At 35.6% G+C, this 22,234-nt stretch overlaps 1 protein-coding gene across 2 annotated transcripts in view; it reads right to left on the bottom strand.

Annotated features, from left to right (window-relative positions):
• MLIP (muscular LMNA interacting protein) overlaps window positions 1–21,498 on the bottom strand; it is a 251,536-nt gene extending 230,038 nt beyond the window's left edge. For both annotated transcript variants that reach the window (XM_025382596.1, XM_025382597.1), the window contains exon 1: window positions 21,331–21,498. In XM_025382596.1, coding sequence (XP_025238381.1) covers window positions 21,331–21,393 — 63 coding nt within the window. In that variant the 5' untranslated portion in view covers window positions 21,394–21,498. The remainder of the gene's footprint in view (window positions 1–21,330) is intronic.
• Window positions 21,499–22,234: the final 736 nt, after the last annotated feature.

Genomic DNA, 22,234 nt, shown 5'->3' with positions numbered 1-22,234 from the left:
TATTTATTGTTAACTGAAATTACTTTGTTTATTACTTTGTTGAGTGGATTATCATCAGTCCTCTCACCATCCATCACCTTAATGCTGGTCCCATGAAGACTGTGATCTACTGTATCCTCAGTACCTAAAATAATATCTGACACATGGTAGATTCTCAAAGGATATTTTAATAGATTAATGAATTACTAATGAATAAGGTAAATAGTCTGATGCACACGAAGTGCTCAAAAATGATGAGAGACAATATCTCAACCTCTATAATTCTACAATATTCAACACAAAAATATGACCTGTTAACAAGTGCCTGTGCTCTTAAATCCTTTTTCAGGCCAAATATATTGGATTTGCATAGCCATAGTCACTGTCTACTGAGAAGACACTTTCTGATTTTTAAATTCTCTAGCTCTCTGTAGGTGGAGAATTCTACAGTTACTATTTGGTGTTGATCTAAAATGTTTAACATTATAGCATGACTGAACATTGCAGCCTACAACTCAGCACAACAAAGAAAACATGCAAAGAAATGAACATAGATGATGCTTGCTTTACATGTTACATTATCTCTATTCCTTTCAACTTCATTTTACGGATTTAAAAAAATCAAAAGACGTTAAGTGATCTTAGTGAAAACTTAAACTTCACTGCTCTTAGTTTTCATGTCTTGCTTGTTTAGGTCAGAGAATAAACAAACATTGTGCAGTTTTACACATGAGGCTAGCTCCCATTTGCTCATTTGAAACCAGATTCACGGATGAGCACCACATCGAAAATTTCTGATCTGTGTATTCATTTCATCTTTAAATCTGAGAGACACAATTGCCCACATTTGCACTATGCCAAAGGTGCATGGTGTCTTTCATTTTGAAAGACAGGAGAGTTCTGGCTTTGAGATCAGACTTGACCATTAATACATTTCAGTAATATTCACCCATTTTAAACCAACATACTTATTCCTCTTCAGTTATTTTATTTGTGTTTGTTTTTAAATGGCAGCTCCCAGCGTGATTTTCAGAGAAGAATGATTTAAAGTTCATAAAATGTCATCACACATTTCCATTTTCTCTAGCAAATTACCCAGGAAACCAAGATGAAAGTCAAACTTAAATCACTTAGACTTTTTACAAAACGTGACATAAAATTACTAGAAATTCCAATTTCCAAAGATCTTATGTAGTTTTGCTCATATCTTTCTTTAGTAAAACTTTTATTGTTCAAAAATCCAAAGGATGGCAATCTTAAAAAGTTAATTAAATCAGTTATATAGATTTCTGTGGAGATTATGTTTCTCTCAGTTCAACCAGAGAGAAATTTCTCAATAATAAACTCTACATCTATTAAATTATATGATGTCTTTGGCAAGTATGTGCTCAAAATCTTTGCTAGTTTTCAATCTAATTTCCTTATATGAAAAGTAAATGTGGTTATTTACACATGTGATAAAATGATAAAATAGAAAACAATTTTAATTTGAGTTATTTTATATAATAAAACTGATTTGTTTGCTGGATAAGAAAATTAGATTTCAAAAAGAAACAAAAGAAAATGATATAAAATACATGCTAAAAAATTAGAGATTAGTAATGAAAACAAAAGTTCAGGAGACTTTTTAAGGACATCTGAAAGCAGAGAGCAAAGTGTCAGAAAGAGTGGTTTTCTAGACATATGGACTTCAAGGATCGGTAATTGTTTTTTAAGGAATCACCATAACTTCATAAATATAAAGAAAAATTTGTAAAACCAAAAATAATGAGAGATGATATAATCTCAAAAGAGCAGAGCTTTTAATAAATTGAATAAACATAAATTATTCTATTAAAGAAATTGCAATTGTTCTTATTTTCCTCATTTACTCTAGAGTCAGTAAAACCTCATCACAGACAAGCACTAATCCAAACCATTTTTGACATCAGCCTTGTAGAGAGCCTCAGGAATGAACAAGGTGCTTCTGAGATTTGTTTTCCCTGTCTTAAGAATCTCTTTTCAATAAGTTTCAGGCCTTCTGATCAAACATAAGCGGAAACCTCACTGTGAAACTAATAACCTTAATTTATGCCAAAGTCGTATCAGAGAACAAATATCTACTGATGGATTAGTTATCAGAGGGCATACTGAATAGTCTAGTATGTCCCCTTACTCAAGATCTTTTTATGGGTACTCATACCACAAGTTAGGACCTAATCCAATCTGTGGTAAAACACTGAGGGCATTAAGGAGGTATGAGGTATTAAGGAGGTGAGGTATGAACAAATATTTTCTGAACTGCATATATATTGATCTAGGTGATTCTGTTATTTAATCTCATATTAAACAGAAAAATATTGTCAGTAGATATTATTCACAATACTGAGATTACAATACACTAACAGATTTGAAGTTCACTGAGGAGAAATTGCCAAAGACAACCCCACAACTGGAGGGCATCAGAACTGGAATTAATGGTTTGAATCCAATATGATGCCTTAAGCACTTGGCACTGGTAACTTTGTTTTTACCATTACTCACAATCCTCTCCTGTGAGGACTCATATATCTCTTTTCTGAAATAATCATTCTCCTGTCAAAATGTAACCCTAGGGTGCTGACCTTTGCTTTCTCAACAAATCTGATAAACTTCTGAAAATTTACAAACACCTCCCAAAGACTAGCAGACTACTCCTTCCCTTAGACATCATTTCACAACAGCAATGCCTTTACCAAAAACCATGACTGACAACCCAAAGTTGTCAATATATTTGGGTAAACTTATAACAGCAGCTTAGACTACTCTACAAATACAAGTCCATTAGCCCAATATTTTTCCCATTAAACAGTGTTATTGTTTGGAGACATCTATTAAGCCTCTTTCACAGGCTTTAGATCTCTCTCTCTCTCTCTCTCTGTCTCACACACACACACTCACACACATACACACTGACACACAAGCATCTACTCAGTTTTGGTGTCTTGTAAACATTCTTTGACAAGCAATCCCATATATGGACCCATTTAATTGTGCTGGATTACAGAGTCCAGAAAAGCCACAGAAGATTAGCAAGAGTTCAGATACCAAATATGTGAATTGATGCATGCAGAGCTGCAGCTGTATGATGTACCCCTGGCTTCTTAGGGTTGTAGAGACACCGTGAGCATTGTCACCAATCCTTCACAGAGTTTACATAGAAGTATCAATCAAAGAAGAAAAAATCAGCACATGACATGTAAAAAAGCAATACAAATGGTTAGAGGCCCCTTCTGACTACCCAAACTCTGACTAGTCATAGTCCCATGTATGGACCAAGGACAAGATTCATAAATATCACAAATACCTACTGTGTTTCTCAAAGGGTAATACTGCGAGAATATTTTTAAGTCCTGGCATTGTCCACAAGTTCCCAAGAAGGTATATGTGTTTCTCCCCTAATCCCAACACCCCAGTTATGAAGTATTAATTTCCACTTGGTAATCACTCAGCAGAACATATCAGAGACCCTACTTCTCTCATTTCCCATGCCACAGCCAGCCTGGAACCTTCCATATCTTGGCTATTGTGGATAATGTCACAATGAACATGGACTGCAGACATCTCTTTGACCTACTGATTTCATTTCCTTTGGATATATACCCAGAAGTGGGATTGCTGGGTCATATAGTAGTTCTATTTCTTATTTTTTGAGGAACCTCCATATTGTTTTTCATATTGATTGTACCAATTCATATTCCCACCAGAAATGTTCAAACGTTTCCTTTTGCCACATTATCTCAAACATTTATTGCTGGTCTTTTTTGATTCTCATTAACACTATTGCTGATCTTTTTGGGAATAGCCATTCTAGAGCTATTGTGTGAAAGAAAAAATAGTTTTCTGCTAAATTGTCAAAATATTTTGGTAAACTTATAACAGCAGCTTATACTACTCTACAAATACAAGCCATTAGCCCAATATTTTTCCCATTAAAACACTGGTGACTAATTAGAATTACAGGAAAATAAACTGTCAAGACTTTTGCACATGTTATTTCTAATAATAACCCTTTGACATAAGTAATATTATTATCTTCATTTCATAGATGAGAATTCTGGATCATAGACTTCAATGTACAATGACAAACAATAAAGCTTTAAAAATTAGGAGTATATCTTCAAGACCTAGGACTAAGTGAAGAGTTCTTATACTTGATACCATAAGCATGATCCATAAAAGAAAAAAAATAGGTAAATTGGACCTCAGCAAAATTAAAATATTTGCTCTGCAAAATATTCTGTTAAGAGGATGAAAGACACGCTATGACCTGGTAGAAAATATTTGCAAATCACATATCCAACAAAGAACATGCATCTAGAATATATTTTTTGAAAAAACTTTCAAAACTTAATAAGAAGAAAACAAAACGAAACTCCAATTAAAAACTAGGCTAAAGATCTGAACAGACACTTCACCATAAAAGATATACATATGACAAATAAGTACATGAAAAGATGTTCAACACCCTAACAATTAAAGGAATATAAATTAAAACCATGATAAGATACCACTACACACCTATCAAAACAGCTAAAACAAAAAATAATAATACCAAATGCTGGTGAGGACATGGAGAAACTGTGACACTCATACATTGCTGATAGGAATGTAAAATGGTACAGCTACTCTGAAAAATAATTTGAAAATTCCCTTTAAAACTTAAAAAAAAAAAAAAGGACTTACCATATGTCTCAGCAGTTACACTTCTAGCATTTATCCCAGAGAAATGAAAACCTATTTTTTACACAGAAATATATACACAAATATTTGTACCAGCTTTATTTATAATAGCTAAACATGGGAAACCACACAAATATTCCTCACTGGGTGAATCATTAAACAAACTGTGATACAGCTATAGCTATACCATGGAATAATACTCAGAAGCAAAAAGAAATTGTGGATCCTCACAACTTGGACTCACCTTAAGGAAGCGATGCTGAGTCAAAAAAAGCCAAAAATGCTTGTATACAGTCAGTCATCACTTAATGACAGAGATTCATTCTAAGAAATGTGTCCTTAGGCAATTTTGTCATTGTGTAAACATCATGGAGTAAACTTACACAACCCAAGATGGTATCATCTACCATACCTAGCAGTAGGTTATACCATATGACCATATCTGGGCTATATGGTATAGACTGTTGACCCTAGGCTACAAACCTGTACAACATGTGACTGCACTGAATACTATAGGCAATTGTAACACAATGGTATATATTTGTGTATCTAAACATAGAAAAGGTACAGTAAAAATATAGTAAAAGACATAAAAAATGGCACACCTGTATAGGGCACTTACCATGAATAGGGCTTACCAGACTGGAAGTTGCTCTGGGTGGGTCAGTGAGTGAGTGGAGAATGAGGATGAAGGCCTAGGACATTACTGTACACTACTGTAGACTTTATAAACACTGTGCACTTTACACTAAATAAATAAAAATATTTTTTCTTCAATAATAAATTAATCTTAGCTTACTTTAATTTTTTTACTTTATGAACATTTTAAATGTTTTAACTTTTTGACTTTTGTAATAATACTTAGCTTAAAACACAGATACATTGTAGAGCTACACAAAAAAATATTTTCTTCATATTTAGTCTATAAGCTTTTTTCTATTTTTAATTTTTTTTAACTTTGTAAATGCTTTTATTATAAACTAAGTGAAAAACACACACATTAGCTTAGGCCTACACAGGAGGAGCAAGATCATTAAGATGTCACTAGATGACAGGAATTTTTCAGCTCCGTTATAATCTTACAGGACCACCATCCTATATGCAGTTCGTCATTGACCAAAACATCATCACACAGCACATGACTGCACTGCAAAATTTCATTTATTTAATATTAGTGAAATAATATAATTATACTTGCTGATGACATTGTTGATGAATATAGATGAAGAGCAGATTATTGATTATCGGGGTCTCATGTATGTTAGGTTTACACACTAATGTAGAAATCTGAAAGAATTATTTAACATTAATTGAAGAGAAATTATGTTAGATATCCTCTTTTTGGTTTGTTTTTCATTTGCATTCAAGACCAGACAATAATAGTTGACCAATAAAGTAGGTCCCCCAAAAGTGGTCAAAATTTTGGCAAGACAGCTTTTTATATGTGATATAAAAGTTATCACCTATCTAATTACATTTCTAGTGACATTTTAACATGTAATCCAAATATATTTTCCTATTTAAAGAGAAATTGTTTTAACAAGTTGTTAAGTAAAGTTATTAACAAGATGTTAGGTAAATTTAGAAGAATGTTAAAGTACTATTACTTACTTAAAGTCTATAGTAGTAAGATTTTATTTCATTCCATGATGCCTAAATATTAGTCCAATTTTTCAAGAATGAAGAATAATAACGGCCTCATGAGGTAAATGTCAGCTTTGATTATTTGTTTATTACACATTGGGGTAAATACAAAGTATATGTTTCCTCTGAAGGGAATAGGAAATCATCATAAAGGGTGATGGGGAGCTGAGGTTCTGGGCCTGTCATGAGAGGGATATAGGTGAGAGTTAGGAGAGTAGATCTGGACTCAGGCTGTCCTGAGGCCAACTCTTCCACTGGCTTGCTCTGTGTCCTGTGCCACAGACTTAAGACTTAGTTCCCGCCAGGCACGGTGGCTCACGCCTCAATTCCAGCACTTTGGGAGACCAAGGCGGGTGAATCACGAGCTCAGGAGTTCGAGAACAGCCTGTCCAACATAGTAAAATCCTGTCTCTACTAAAAATACAAAAATTAGCCACGCAAGGTGGCATGTGCCTGTAGTCCCAGCTACTCTGGAGGCTGAGGTAAGAGAATCACTTGAACCCAGGAGGCGGAGGTTGCAATGAGCTGAGACCGCACCATTGCACTCCAGCCTGGGCAACAGAGCAAGACACTATCTCAAAAAAAAAAAAAAAAAAAAATTAGTTCCTCCAACTGCAAAATGGGAAAATAGCATCTACCTCCAAGATTTGTGGTGATGATCGCAAACTAAGCGCTTTACCTGCTTCTTAGAACATGGAACATGTTCTGCCTATTATCTCTATCATCATTATCATCAGGCAAGATTTCCCAGTTTATCTTAAATTATCAATCAACAGGGATTTGGTTTTCAATTCTGATGTTACGTTAAAAAAATTAATTAAAGATGTTTTGTAAAAGTAATGTCCTGAAATATTTAGACTACCTGATCAAAACATCAATAGGTGTCCTATTATTAATGGTAAGACATCAATACAATCTGAGTAATAAGAAAAATGTCAGCATGCGTCTTCTTTTCGAAATGATAGAGAGCTTATTCCTTCTCACAATTATTGACAGATACGAATCTAAAATTGTACCTAGAACTTTAAACACATAAGAAACCAAAAAATGATCCCTCTTTGGGAGGCCAAGGCAGGTAGACCACTTGAGGCCATGCGTTGAAGACCAGCCTGGTCAACATGGCAAAACCCTGTCTCTACTAAAAATACAAAAATTAGCCAGGCATGATGGTGCACGCCTGTAGCCCCAGCTACTCAGGAAGCTGAGGCAGGAGGATCTCTTAAACCTAAGAGGCAGGGGTTGCAGTGAGCCAAAATTGCACCACTGTACTGCAGCCTGGGTGACAGAGTAAGATTCTGTCTCAAAAAAAAAAAAAAAATCCCTTTTACTTCTTGAGTATTATAAAAACAAACCCAAACCAAATGCACAAAAGTTTCAGATGTTCAAAAGTACTCTGCTCTACCTTATCCATATTGTGTATGGTTGTTATTGCAGAGTGTGATGCAGGAGAAGCTATCCCCACAGGATTTTGGTAGAATATGAATAAAAATCTAAGCAAAATATAAATTCCTTCAAAATAAACAGGAAAAATTTCAAAGGATAACCCAATTTTTATTGATTTCATAAGCATCTCTGTAATCATAACTGCCAGTGGTAAAGAATTTCACAATATCCGAAAATATCTAATAGATACTAAAAACCATTTTTATATTACTTAATTTTCACAAGGGAATAGTAAATATAACCTCTCATTGGGTTTTACTGGGATATTCTCGAGGCAAAAAATGAGGCCAAATTAATCATCAAATATAGTATGAAAAAAAATAGAACTCTCCAGTTCCACTTTCACCTACTCTCAGAAAGTTCCATAGTCTCCATAATTCTGTCATTGCTCTGTGAACTAGTACTTTGGCTAAGTGACAGGAGACTGCCATTCTCCTCCTGTCACACTCTGTTGATGCTTTTCCAATGCCAAAATCTGCAATTCTGCCACCAATGCCATGGCTGCCTACCAATGGCCACACTATAGGGAGTAAACTGCCAGCAACAAGCATGTCGGCATTTAGTGCTTTGTATATCATACAAAGATTTCATGGAAAATTTTTACTGAGCATGACTGATGAGGTTGAGTTGGAGGTCAATCAGAACGTGGAGGCAGTTGGCCATGCTCAGGGTTTCTCATTTTCCATGAACAAAAACCATACCTCATCCGTCTCTTTCCTCAGGGCAAGTCCCTTCCTGAAAAGCTCTTCATTGTCTCTTGAAAATGGTCTGTGGAAGTGCCAAACTACCAGCTCTCCAGATGTGGCTGACTCTCAAGGTGAATTTAATTTAGACTTAGCTTGGAATCTCTGTCATAACAAATCAGATAAAGTGCATGTGCATGCGTGTGCACATGCACACTCAGACACGTAAAACCCATCCTAGACAGTTCAAACAAGGTTTGAGTACCACTTTCCACGTATCAGGCTTACAAGCTGCCAAGAACATACAGTTCCTAACCTTGAGGAGCCTGCAGTCTGCTGGTAGCCAAAGTGGTACAGGCAGAAGGATGTAAGCACTCCAGGCTTCCATAAATCTGCTCTTGGATAAGGAATAAAGCACAAAATCAGATGGCCTTGCATTCTTCTCTGACACAATCTCATCAAGTCAGCAAGATCATAAAAATGTGAGGTAACAGTACAATTTTTTTACAGAAAAAATTACTCTGAGCTATTTGAAATCTTAGTAAAACTGAAAAATACAATTTAACGCATAATATTGTTGCCATTATCTGGTTTGTTAAGACTCTAGGGTTTGGCTAATAGAGCTGCACAAATATATTCACTAGTTTACATGTTAATGTTCTGTCAACATGCATGATCTATAAAAGAAGCATTCCACTTTGCATAACATCTGTACTTCTGTGGAAAAAAGGAAAATACTGTCCACTATACCAAGGCCTTTACATTTCCTTGTATCATGTTATCATAGATTAGTAACTAATTCCCCTACTATGTCCACTATTTTTACTTTTATAAACAATATTGCAATAAACATCATTAAAGCAAATATTTGTATATTTCTTTGCTTCATATAAATTTCTAGAGTAAAATTATGTGGCCAGTAGGTATGTAAATAATTAAGGTCTCAACACATATTATACTCCAGAAAAATGGTAGCAATTTGTAGTCCTATCTGCAGAGGAGACCGCATATTTTTTAGAAAAATTCTTAAGTAAAATAATTAATTATTGGAAGTGTTGCTTTCCTAGGAAAATATCTTACGTGCAAGGAATAAAAGTGCCAGATGAAGGTAAGAGGCATATAGTATGATACCCTGAGCAGAAAAAAAATAGTTGCTGGGTTTAAAATGTATTTGAATCAGATTGTGCTGTCAATTGTGTACTTATGTTCTTCTTTTGAATATTCTGAGCACATACGCATATACCAGTACTCCTCCCCTAACCCTTTTTCTTCTTACCTATATTCTTCACCTCCTACAAGAATCCCACATTGATAAATCTAGCAGCTTTGGGGTTTTTTAAATTAATTTTATGAAGCACATATTAGGTATGGTCCCAATTATTTGTACCTCACAATTTAGCATTTATTTTTATCTCTATGTAATATTTGCATTCATGTAATGTAATTATTCTCCACTGAGATTAGGCCATAACACCTTTCAGAATAGGCACGATATTTTAAACATTCTTGTTTTTGAAACTTTGCCACTTCACAGAACAAAAATACAGTTAAAAGTTAATAAAATTTTCATGGCACACTTCCTAGTGGGAACGTAAGCATTGTCTCTTGACTGACAGTTGCTTGAAATCATATGTGTTTTTTTTCTGAAGGAAACAATCCTCAGTCGCAAGTCCAGGGTTTCTCCAGACCCAAGAAGTAACTTGTATACCACTGTGATTCTCATTTCCCTAATGGCTACCATACCACTTACTGAATGCCTACTGTGTGCGGGTGCTTTTCAAATATTTCCACATTTTTAGTTCATCTGACAGCTCTGTGAGACAAGTCATAGCCCATTTTACAAATGAGAAAATGATGGCTCATTTAGGTTAAACACATAAGAGCCCAGATTTGATTCTTACCGCAGAGTCCCAGCATTTAACCACCAAAATTACTATGGCAAATGATTTTCTTATGCTAAGAAAAAGAGTAAAGATTATAACCTGTCATACAAGCTGAAATTTTCAAACTTTCAGAAATGACATAATTTTAGTTACATGATCAGAATTTCTGGTATGCCAAATAACATAGCTTAAGCGATGATTTCAGATAGTAAATTGTCTTTAGTCTTGGTCCATTTTTGCTGCTACAACAAAATATCTGAGACTGGATAATTTATAAAGAACAGAAATATACTCCGGGAAGTCCAAGATCAGGGTGCCAGCAGGTTCTGTGTCTGGTAAAGGCTCATTTCGCATTGATGGTGCCTTCTAGGCATCCTCACATGGTGGAAGGGACAGAAGGCAAAAAAAAAAGAGGAACACTGTGTCTTTACATGGCAGAAGAGCAGAAGAGAATGAACTCATCCCCTCAAGCCCTTTTATAAGGGCACTACTCTCGTCCACTACGACTCCAACCTCATGGCTTCATCACCTCTTAAAAGCCCCACCTCCTAAAAGCCCCACCTCCTAATACTATCAGTTGATGATTAAGTTTCAACATCTGAATGTTGGAGGACACATCCAGACCATAGCATCTCTCAAAAAAGAATAAAGATGCTCCACAGCACCCATCATTTATTGAAACGATTTTCCAGCACAAATAGAGCATTGAGAGCAAGCTTTTAAAATAAATTGAGGGGCTTCTGGGTCAAGATCACTAATGGAACACACACGTTTCTTTCATATTCTTCTCTGGACGCTATTAAAATTAAAGGAATTTTAAATCATAAACCCACAAAAATAAGAGATCTGGCAGAGAGAAAAATCAGTATGAAAAAGCACATTGTAAATTTCTGGAACATGAAAAGGAGACAGAGGTAGACGGCCAGATGAAGATGAGCTGCCAAGAAGAGACCTTAGTATAAATGCCTTTGCAAACCCTGGAGGGTGCCAGAGTCAAGGAAGACAAATTCCACAAAGGCATGACTGTAAAACAGGGTTGAAAAGAAGGGGATTCACTGAAAGTCTCTAAAACCAGCTCTTTCTTTTCCTTTCCCACCCCATGCAAAAACAGACCAGCAGGCAGGAGGTCTACAAGCTGCAGGCAAAGGATTGCTGGGCTGAATGAATGAACAAGCAGAAGCAAGTGGCACAACAAAATTTGCCAGAATTCTAAGACTAAAAGCTGAGTTCGAGTGGAAAAACAAAATAGGGATGAAAAAATGTTTTATTTCCCATATATTTCCTTCACATTCTAAATTAATGCCCCACTCTCTGTAATAAGCATATTAATTCATGCTAACATTTTCTTCCTTCAGCCTCCCACTATGACATGATGTCCCCAGAGAAATTATAACAGGTTCAGGAAAGCAATCCTATGAGCTCTCTCAACTGCTCCTAAGACAAATATCATCAAGTTAGTATTTAAAATCACGAGGTAGTCTCTAAATTGCTACACTCTGACAGCTATAAGGTACTAGGCCTATTTTGGAGACCAAGCTCGGGGGGACATCTTCCCAGAAGCTACCCATGCAAGAAAATACACATTAACTGAGAAGAAAATTAATAAAAGGACCCTTGAGAAATTTTTAGGTTGTAAATAATAACAAAAGACCAGCAACTGAACTACAAACATCTTCTAACCATTTTTTTTAAACCATCTCCTTATTTTCTTGAAGGTCATGTAGCAAAATAAAGCAGATGATTCTCTAATGTAATTCCATCACTAATACCACAGTCTATTTGTCATTCCCTTAGGGGAGCCGTACTTGGGACAGAACAACTAGATATATAATTGTAATTCTCACAATGAGAACCTAGAAAATATTTCGCCGCACGTACAGTATGCTATAAATGTCACTGTGAAAGCACAGCTCGGTTAAAGCCTGCAATCCATCTAGCTCCTTTCTGTTATTCACCATCACACAGAGCTATATCAAAAGATCCATTCAAACAGTGAGTCTCAGACTTACATTATCAGCAGACACTGCTTTAATTAGCAGTGGTTTTCAAAGGACTGGATGGCTTCGAGAACTTGATTTGAACCATAAAGTAGAAATCTGGATCCTTATCAGTTTCACTTCTCAACTCTCAGCTCCCCTCCCTGGGTTCCAATAGACACAGCCCTCATTTTTCTTAATGTAAGAAAGAAAACGAAAATGGTAGCTAGAGTTTGGCAATACTTGTGCGTCCACCTTTTCCTCAACCACCAGTGATGCAGAGGGGCTAAAATTAAGGTTGCAAAGGGACTAAGATATCTGTGTCAGGTACGTTGCAGGGAGTGGTAAGAATGACAAAAAGAGAATGAATAAGAGCCAAATAAACCATTTTTAAAATAACATTTAACACACAGATTTTATGTGTGTGTGTGTGTGTGTGTGTGTACATTAATTTTTATTCCAAATGAAAACACAGCATCCACTTTATTTTGGGTTAAGTGTGAGAAAATATAATGCTTTATTTTTGGTATTTCAATACAAACATTAAGTCACTGACTGGCTACTTTTTTCATCTATTTTGCAATATTTACCCATGATCCAATTCCTGAATCTTGGTTATTTCTTGGTGAAAACATAGAAAAAATATGAAATTTAATTCATCAGTACCGAACTATGAACTTTCTCTTCTAATAGGAATGTTTCATCTAATAACAAGGACTTCTACTTTACATTTGATCAGTGATAATATAAAAATACAAACTATTTCAAGATTCCTAATGCTTGAATAAATAGGCATCATTTGGTATGGAAAGAATTTAATAAATCCACAGCCAGAGAGCACTTTCGATAGATGTATAAAATGTGGAAGAGCATAGCAATCTTTTCAAATCCAATCCAACCTTTCACTTGGTAGATAAAGAAGCCAAAGATTAAGTGATTTGTCAAAAGCCATATAAGCACAACTTCAACTGTAATACCAGTCTCCTGGAATCAGATCCAACATGCTCCTCACCATACTAGTTGGCACTTAGGGAGAGATAGAAAACCTCTTTGGAATAAGAATCCTTGTCACCATCAGCACACACACACAAACACACACACACACACACACACACACACACACTGAAGACACAGGTTCTTCATTTAAATTTTCATAGGTATGTCAATTAAACACCTGTACACACTCACTTTTTCATTTTTCCAGTCTCTCCTCATTCTGCCATTATGCACATTAGGACTTTAATTCTCACTGCTTAGCATTTCCCAATGATCCTCATGGTCCACCACTATCATAGCATATTTCCTGTCCTCCCCTTTTTTAAAAAATTTCATACTATAGATTCTTCCACAATTTTTAAACTTTTGTTATTGATTCAAAGGAGAAGGGGCCAGAAAGAAGTTAAGATGGAATTATTTCTTGTTCAAAAGAGATTTAAGTTTTTCAACTACTTAGTTTTTCACTTTGGTCTTCCAAATGATCAGGATTCATGGTTACTATTTACTACTATACTTCACCTGGGGTAAGACCAGAATTTTTTAATTACTCATAATGCCTAAGGGTTGTCTCAGTTATTTGGAGAACATTATCTTAATCATCAAATTTCTAATATCTGGTGCAGAGAGATCAATCCTATAATCCCCTTATTGACATCTCAGAAATGTCTGACCTCCCTAAGAAAGGGAAAAATTAATTAATTTTACTAAAAATTCAGGAGTGCCACAGGGTTCAGAAACTCAGAGAATCCTGGTTCTGAATTCCCTCCAGTTGCCTTCCAGTTGAGGAATGCTTACTGAAAAACTCAACATAAAATTTTGGTCTCTACCGCCCATCTGTTTTATGAAAATAATTATTTCCACCGGGTATTTTAGATGTCAACTCTGGATGCCATCTCTGGAGAAAAGTGGATAATAAATTTAAAATGTACCAATGATGAATGGGCCATTGTGGGAGATGTGCTGAGTGGAGACGTAGAATGCACAGTAGGCAACACAAACACCTTGGAAAGGGCAGCTGCAGCCCTAAAGATGCTGAAGTGCCTACCCTGGCCCAGGATGATGTCACCGATAAAATCAAACGTGAGCCGGCAGCTTAGGGGAGTTAAGGTATGGGGGCAAAGCAACTCACGTCCTCTATCATCGAAATTGTCCCTCAGACAAAATGGACATCTAACGCAACTTTATCAGTTGAATCCAAAACATAGCAAGAGTCATTGGTCGGCTCTATGAGTAGCAGACACATGGAAGGAGGTTTCCAAAATAAATTATGTAATGCCAAAAAAAAAAAAAAATCATTGTTTGCATTTTTTTATCTTTCTTTCCTTCATTTAGGTCATCACCAAAATTAGTTTATTAAGAATGAATGCAACCAGTTGTGGTATAAAGATACATACATCCAGTACCTTACTGCCAGAGATTTCCTACTTATTACATTTAATTTGCATTTATTACTTATTTTATTATATGAAGTTGCCTTGTAAGGAATAACATACAGATCAGCAGCAACATTCAAGCCATACTGAAAGTAATATCTAGATAACACATCAGAAACATTGGCAGAATAGATGACTTGTTTTCAGGCATGTCAGGGCCTTCTGAGTGAGAGGCTATTACCAATGACTCTAGTTAGACACAATTAGAAAGAGAAATAAATATATAAGTAGATATTATGGCAGAATAAAACATGTTACAGGCCAGGTGTGGTGGCTCATGCCTGTAATCCTAGCACTTTGGGAGGCCGAGGCAGGCAGAGTGCCTGAGCCCAGGAGTTCGAGACCAGCCTGGGCAACACAGTGAAACCCTATCTCTACTAAAATACAAAAAAAAAAAAATTAGCTGGGCATGGCAGTGTGTGCCTGTAGTCCCAGCTACTCAGGAGGCTGAGGCAGGAGAATTGCTTGAACCCAGGAGGCAGAGGTTGCAGTGAGCTGAGATCGTGCCACTGCACTCCAGCCTGGGCAACAGAGTGAGACTCCATCTCCAAAAAATAATAATAATAATAATAATGTTATCATGTTACAGCATAAAATGCTTTACAATCATTCCCATTGTTAAGACATTCTGAAGAATAATTATACACTTGCTACCACAGGTCCGTGTGAGAAATTGGGGTGTCAATGCTTTGCACGCTTAGAGTATTTGAGTGGCTAAAAACTATCATTATTATATCATAATGTACTTAAAAATAAAGCATAATAATTGCCTTGAGGGCTAGGACTTTCTTTATCCCATATGTTCCCACTGTAGCCCTTAGTACTCTGTCTTATTCAAAATAAGTGCCTAAGGATGTATACTGATTTGAAAGTCTGTTTTGTTTTTTCTAAATACATTGCCATCCAATAGGCACTAGGTTGCATCTCTGAAGATGCTCATCGACAACACTCAAACCTGTCATCAGATAATGATATGAGGAATTAGAACCCAGCACTAACCTCGTGTTTTTTGTTTGTTAACAGATCTTTTTATAAAGTAATTAATTTTATTTGTATTAATGAAGCTATGAATTAATAAATAATTTAGGCTGGGCATGGTGGCTCACGCCTGTAATCCCAACAATTTGGGAGGCCGAGGTGGGTGGATAACCTGAGGTCAGGTGTTCGAAGCTAGCCTGACCAACATGGTGAAACCCCATCTCTACTAAAAACACAAAATTAGTAGGGCCTGGTGGTGCATGCCTGTAATCCCAGCTACTCAGGAGGCTGAAGCAGCAGAATTTCTTGAACCCAGGAGCAGGAGGTTGCAGTGAGCTGAGATCGCACCATTGCACTCCAGCTTGGGCAACAAGAGTGAAACTCGAACTCACAATAAATAAATTAATTAATTAATCTTATTTAAAGAACTATCCACTGAATTATCACAGAATTCTAAAATGTATAGTTCTTTGTAGTTTTACATTTTAAAAACAGTTTTTTTCATTTCTTTTCTCTTTTGTTGTATTTAAAAGTAAGTAGTATGGGCCGGGTGCAGTGAGTCAGGCCTGTAATCCTAGCACTTTGGGAGGCCGAGGCGGGTGGATCACCTGAGGTCAGGAATTTGAGACCAGCTTCGCTAACGAGGTGAAACCCTGTCTCTACTAAAAATACAAAAATTAGCCAGGCGTGGTGGTGCACACCTGTAATCCCAGCTACTCTGGAAGCTGAGGCAGGAGAATCGCTTGAACTCAGAGGGCAGAGGTTGCAGTGAGCTGAGATCATGCCATTGTACTCCAGCCTGGGCGACAAGAGTGAAACTCAGTCTCAAAAAATAAATAAATGAATAAAATCAAAAATAAATAAGTGGTATGAACCCTTTTTTCTGAAATCAAGAAGAATGTTTTATTATGAGATCCTAAGTAAATCTACATATCATTGGATAAGTCTTTCTCCCTCAAATTCAAAATAAAATTTTCAAATATAAAAAGTAAATTTTAAATTATTTAAAATATAATTTTTCAGTTCCTATCGAATATAGATACACCCTGTTAAAAAGAAAAAAAAATAAAACTAATGTGGTCGGGCACTGTGGCTCACGCGGTCAGGAGATCGAGACTATCCTGGCGAACACGGTGAAACCCCGTCTCTACTAAAAATACAAAAAATTAGCCAGGCGTGGTGGCGGGCACCTGTAGTCCCAGCTACTTAGGAGACTGAGGCAGGAGGATGGCGTGAACCTGGGAGGCGGAGCTTGCAGTGAGCCGAGATCCCGCCACTGCACTCCAGCCTGGGTGACAGAGCAAGACTCTGTTTAAAAAAAAAAAAAAAAAAAAAAAAAAACTAATGTCAGATGATCTATTTTCTTTCTCAAAGAGTTGCCTTTTTACTCAAGGAAGCAATATTTATAACATTTAGAAATTGACTACTGTGTTGATTTGATTGTACCAAGTTTCAATATAAAATAAGTTGAATCATATACTCTTCTTACCATTATTTTTGTAATATTATTGAACATTCATTATTTGACAAGATAAAATTGTCTCTTGAGACATATTATGTTAAAGCAATAGAAATTATTAAATTTATGCATGAGATCTGTTTGTTTTTATAATCTCTTAGAGAAATAAACCATTATTATATCAGAATGCCCTGAAGTATATGATCATTTTTACTATAGTAATATATGTTTTTTTTTCTTTTCATTATGAAATTTCAGTTGAAGGTAAATATAAGTAAAATTCTTTGTTGACGCATTTATAATCTAAAAGAAGTTTAGAAAATAGTCAAGATTTGTTGTCTTAGTTTTACTTATTTATTAAACATAATACATAGAAACTAGTACCTATTTCTAAAACTATTCCAGAAGTAACTTCATGTTATAGATACAAATATACCCAACTTGAATGTATTGCTTTGTCTATCATTATTCCAAAAATGCAACTCAAAAATAAAATCAGACTACAAATTCATATGCCAACACATCATTTCTTAAAGTATGTTGCAGAGAACACTGCTAGTTCCTCAGAATATGCACTGCTATTGCACACACATTAAAATGTATTACATTGGTAGGTGAGTTTAAGAAACACTGAATTAACCTCACAGCCTTTAGTATGTTACAATACAAATATGAGTCTCCAAGAGGAAATGTGCTGTATAGTGCATTTCCTGCTCAGTGTTTTCTGAATATTCTTGAGCACAAACCAGAACCACATTTTGTGACGCACTTTGGAAAATCAGAATTCCCAGGAACAGAGTTTAGAATATACATGATAGGAAAAACAAAAGATCCATTCAGTCTCAACAGCAATTATGGTGGAACTAACCAAACTGAAACGTATTATAACAAAATACTTTCCTCCCTTCTTCCACCTCTCTACCACTTCCCACAAAAATTAGCTTTACTGTCATCCGACTTAGCAGAATCAGTGACTAAGATATTCCACGTGGTTTAATAGATGGTATTCAAAGGGGTGGAAATGTCCTTCTACGTCCATGTTAATTGATTTTTTTCTTCTCATGTTTGAAATATTGGAATAACATCAACCAAACTACGAGAACTTTCACTTGGCATTGGTAAATTTAAGAAATTTTGAAGAATTTTATATCATTCCTTTATTTCTGATTATGTATTGATTAACAGATGTAAAAGAGGCGCCTTCAATTGGTTCAGAACCTAGCAATCTTTTAATCGGCAAGCAGTAATAAACTCAGGGCAAAAATCAATATTTAAAAGTAGCAATTCACGGCCGGGCGCGGTGGCTCAAGCCTGTAATCCCAGCACTTTGGGAGGCCGAGGCGGGTGGATCACGAGGTCAGGAGATCGAGACTATCCTGGCTAACATGGTGAAACCCCGTCTCTACTAAAAATACAAAAAATTAGCCGGGCACGGTGGCGGGCGCCTGTAGTCCCAGCTACTTGGGAGGCTGAGGCGGGAGAATGGCGTGAACCCGGGAGGCGGAGCTTGCAGTGAGCCGAGATCACGCCACTGCACTCCAGCCTGGGAGACACAGTGAGACTCCGTCTCAAAAAAAAAAAAAAAAAAAAAAAAAAAGTAGCAATTCACTCACCCAGGGTAAGACAAGATTTATATTGGATGCGTAGCAAAGAACCTTGCTTAACTTTTGTCTTGTCTTTGTCTTATTTTGTCTTGTTTTATCTTTGTATGGAATAAACTGATGAATTTTTAAATTCTGCAGACTGGTGACTTTCTTACTTATTTACTATAGATCTTACCTTAGAAATGTTTTCAAATAAAGTCAATAATGTTCATTGCTTAAGTGTGTGACACATACTGTAACACTGTTCATAATAAAGATCCTTATGAGAAATACAGCTTTAATTTTAAACAAACGTATAACATGATATTATAATGTACACATATTTAAATATTTTAATGGGAAAAATATTGTCTTCTTTTAAAAACCAGACTTTTACAAACTTTACTATTTGTAATAAATAAATTGAATAAATTTCAGAAAATAGTGAACTCCTCAAGAACACATTTTTCAACTGTCTTCAGCAACCTAGCCAGTCATACTGTGTTTCATTGGTATTAACATGAAACATAATGCACGATGAACTGAAGTTTTTGGATATTTATTCACGTAAACAGCCAAAATAATTTTATTGGAAACTCTCAAAGATATATCAGAGATTTTCCAACTCTCTTAAATAGAAAATACTGAGCATAGGCGAACCTTTTCTTGATAACATTGTCATCGGATCTCCTGTATCTGAAAGGTGTCAATTTCCTTAGCTCTATTTGCTTGTACACTTAATTACCCCAGACACTAGGCTTTCATGTGTTTCCCCCACCCACATAACAGCCTCTCTTCTCAGTGCAGGTGAATGTTCTTATGCCTCTGATGTGCCGCCATATTTCCCCATGATCTTTGGAAGTCAATCTGAGGCTAGCCCTAGGCCTCTGCTACAGAGTAATGTTCATGAGTTTTGTGACAGCTACTTCCTCTAAGGAAAGGTTTTTGCTCACTTCTAGATTTATAGCTGTATTCAAAATAGAGTCAGGCATGCACAATGTCTGACTTTCCAGAAAGTGAAATGCTAATACATCGAATCACTTCAAATGAGAAGAATCCATCTTCACTTTGTGCACTTGCCCAATGTCCACTATGTTCACTCGCAAAACTTCCTGTAAAAGACTGCCAGGAAGCTCAGGGTCAAATTTCACACTAATTCATAGCAACTATTTATTCATGTATTTATTTACTCCCTATCTGGTTCCATAAAGGTTTTTATAAACACTAAGCCTTTATGCTTACCATATCTGGGTTTTATTTTTACTTTTAAGTGCATTTTAACTTTTTTCTTTCCATATTAGTAAACTTTGGGCACGTGCTTTTTAAGTGAATCAGGCGAAAAACAGTCTAAAAATAGGTTTAGGCTAGGGACTTCACATACATTATAGTTTTTATTCTTCACAAAAGCCTTCAGATTAGTTACTACTGTTCCCTATCTTACACATGAATTAACTGAGACTCAGAAAGATTAAACAAAACCTATGGTCTTATGTTTGGTACTTGTGGGCAAGAATTTTCACCAAGCCCTTTCTGATTCAAAATCACTGGTTAGCTCAAGGACACATGGCCTTTCCAAATAGTCAAAAAGCAAAATACTCTGTGGCCATTACCTGTCTGGACAATCACCTAGGGCAGAGGTCAAAAGTGGGTACTGAAAATGATGACCTGATTCCTTTAAGAAAAGGTTGTATATTTTATTCAATATATTACTTTAAGACCTTGAGATTCTAATACATTTCAGGAGTTTTCAACCCAGTATGGTTCTCTTTTTCATTTTTCTAGTTTTAATATCTTCAATAGTCCATAAACCTCAACTTCATATGTCTAGAACAATGTATTACCATGAATTTGGTCTTATTATGGGCTATATTATCTTACTTTTTTTATTTATGCTGGTATTAAAATTAGTTATGACCTGTTCCAATGTTAACTCTGTAGCCACAGTAAATTTACAAACATAGTTAGCTACCTATGCTCATCAGATGAGCCATGGACAGCACATTTAACTCAAGGTTATAGTATATTTTCTATTTCAGCAAATATAAGTGACCATTATTAATCATTGACATTTAATTGCTTAGTATCGAGGCAAAATTACTTTTATAACTTCTATAGTAAAAAACTTTATCCTTATACTAGAAGTTCATTAGACTTAATAAAACATTAACATATTCTATAATACTTATTTTTCTTGGCACATATTCCTGGTATCTCTGAGAAAAAAATGGACTTTGAACACTTGCTAAGCTTCACATACGTAAATAAAACTATCTTCCAGTGCTGAGGCAATCACAATGAGAGGTCAAAATAAATGGATTCCAGTTTTTAAAATGAAGGTAAACCACATCATTTAACTAAATCAAATTTGCCCTCATTTGTGTAATGGCATTTTATGTATAACTTTATTACATTGTTTTCAGGAAAGCCCATGGAACTCATTAATTTTAAAGTTATTGACAAGCAAAACATGGAAACAGAGGCTGGCTAGCATAACTTTTCCAATCTATGACAGTTGCTCTACTACCCTGTCAATTTCATTATAAATCTGTGTGTGCTAGATCTCATGTCTTACCGTCAGTTTCTCCTCTAAATTCTTGTTTAATAAGCTTCTTTTTTCATGCTTTTCAAGTTCCATATTGAAAGAGAACGAGAAGGAGAGAAAGACTGAGAGACAGAGGTTCAGATTCTGTCTAGAAAATGATTCGACGTGCTTACATGTTAGATATTGCAGGACATTCCAAGTTGTGAGAGCCTAGGACACTATCAGAGAGCCCTAGCGATAATTTCTGGTTAGCTAGTGTTTCCATTTATAGATGTTCAAACCCTATAAACAGAGCACTGAAGAGAAGTCAGGCAGCTGGCCTTAGATAATGATAAATGTCCCTAGATATAAAAGCAAACTCTTCAGTAGAATATTCCAACAGGTTAGGCTCCCTGAACCAATACAGATGTATGTGACAAAAAGCCACGATCAAAGAATTCATTAATAGCTGTTGCAACAGAATAAAATATACTCTAGAATATAGACCTAATAAATCTGTTAAAAAGAACAAATGTGATAGTCAGATAGCAAATAAAATCAGTGGATCTAGGGCTTCCAAATTCCAATTTGCATCCTAGTAGTGTAGATATTTATGTATTACTTTGTAGATTTTTTTAAATGTTGCTTAAAGAGGAAGAGCAAAAGTATAACTAATTAAAACTATAAAGACATGCAAACATATATTCAAGGGGTGTTGTCAACTTTATTCCATGGAGAGTAGACAAAATGACATTTAAAAATATCATGAAATAAAAGCATTTTTCTTCACAAAAACGGATTTGGTTCTCCATTATCCTGGCTTTTTCACTGGGAGCAAAATTATGATATAGAAGATAAAACTCATTTTTTCAGTGGAACGAGTATTTTCAGCTTTCTTTAGAAAATGTTACATGCCTTAAAGAAAATTAATTGGGCAACTTAATGGTACATAGTT

The sequence above is a fragment of the Theropithecus gelada genome, chromosome 4 (assembly GCF_003255815.1).
Source record: "Theropithecus gelada isolate Dixy chromosome 4, Tgel_1.0, whole genome shotgun sequence".
Taxonomy (NCBI): Eukaryota; Metazoa; Chordata; class Mammalia; order Primates; family Cercopithecidae; genus Theropithecus; species Theropithecus gelada.
This window is presented reverse-complemented; position numbering and strand designations above follow the sequence as displayed.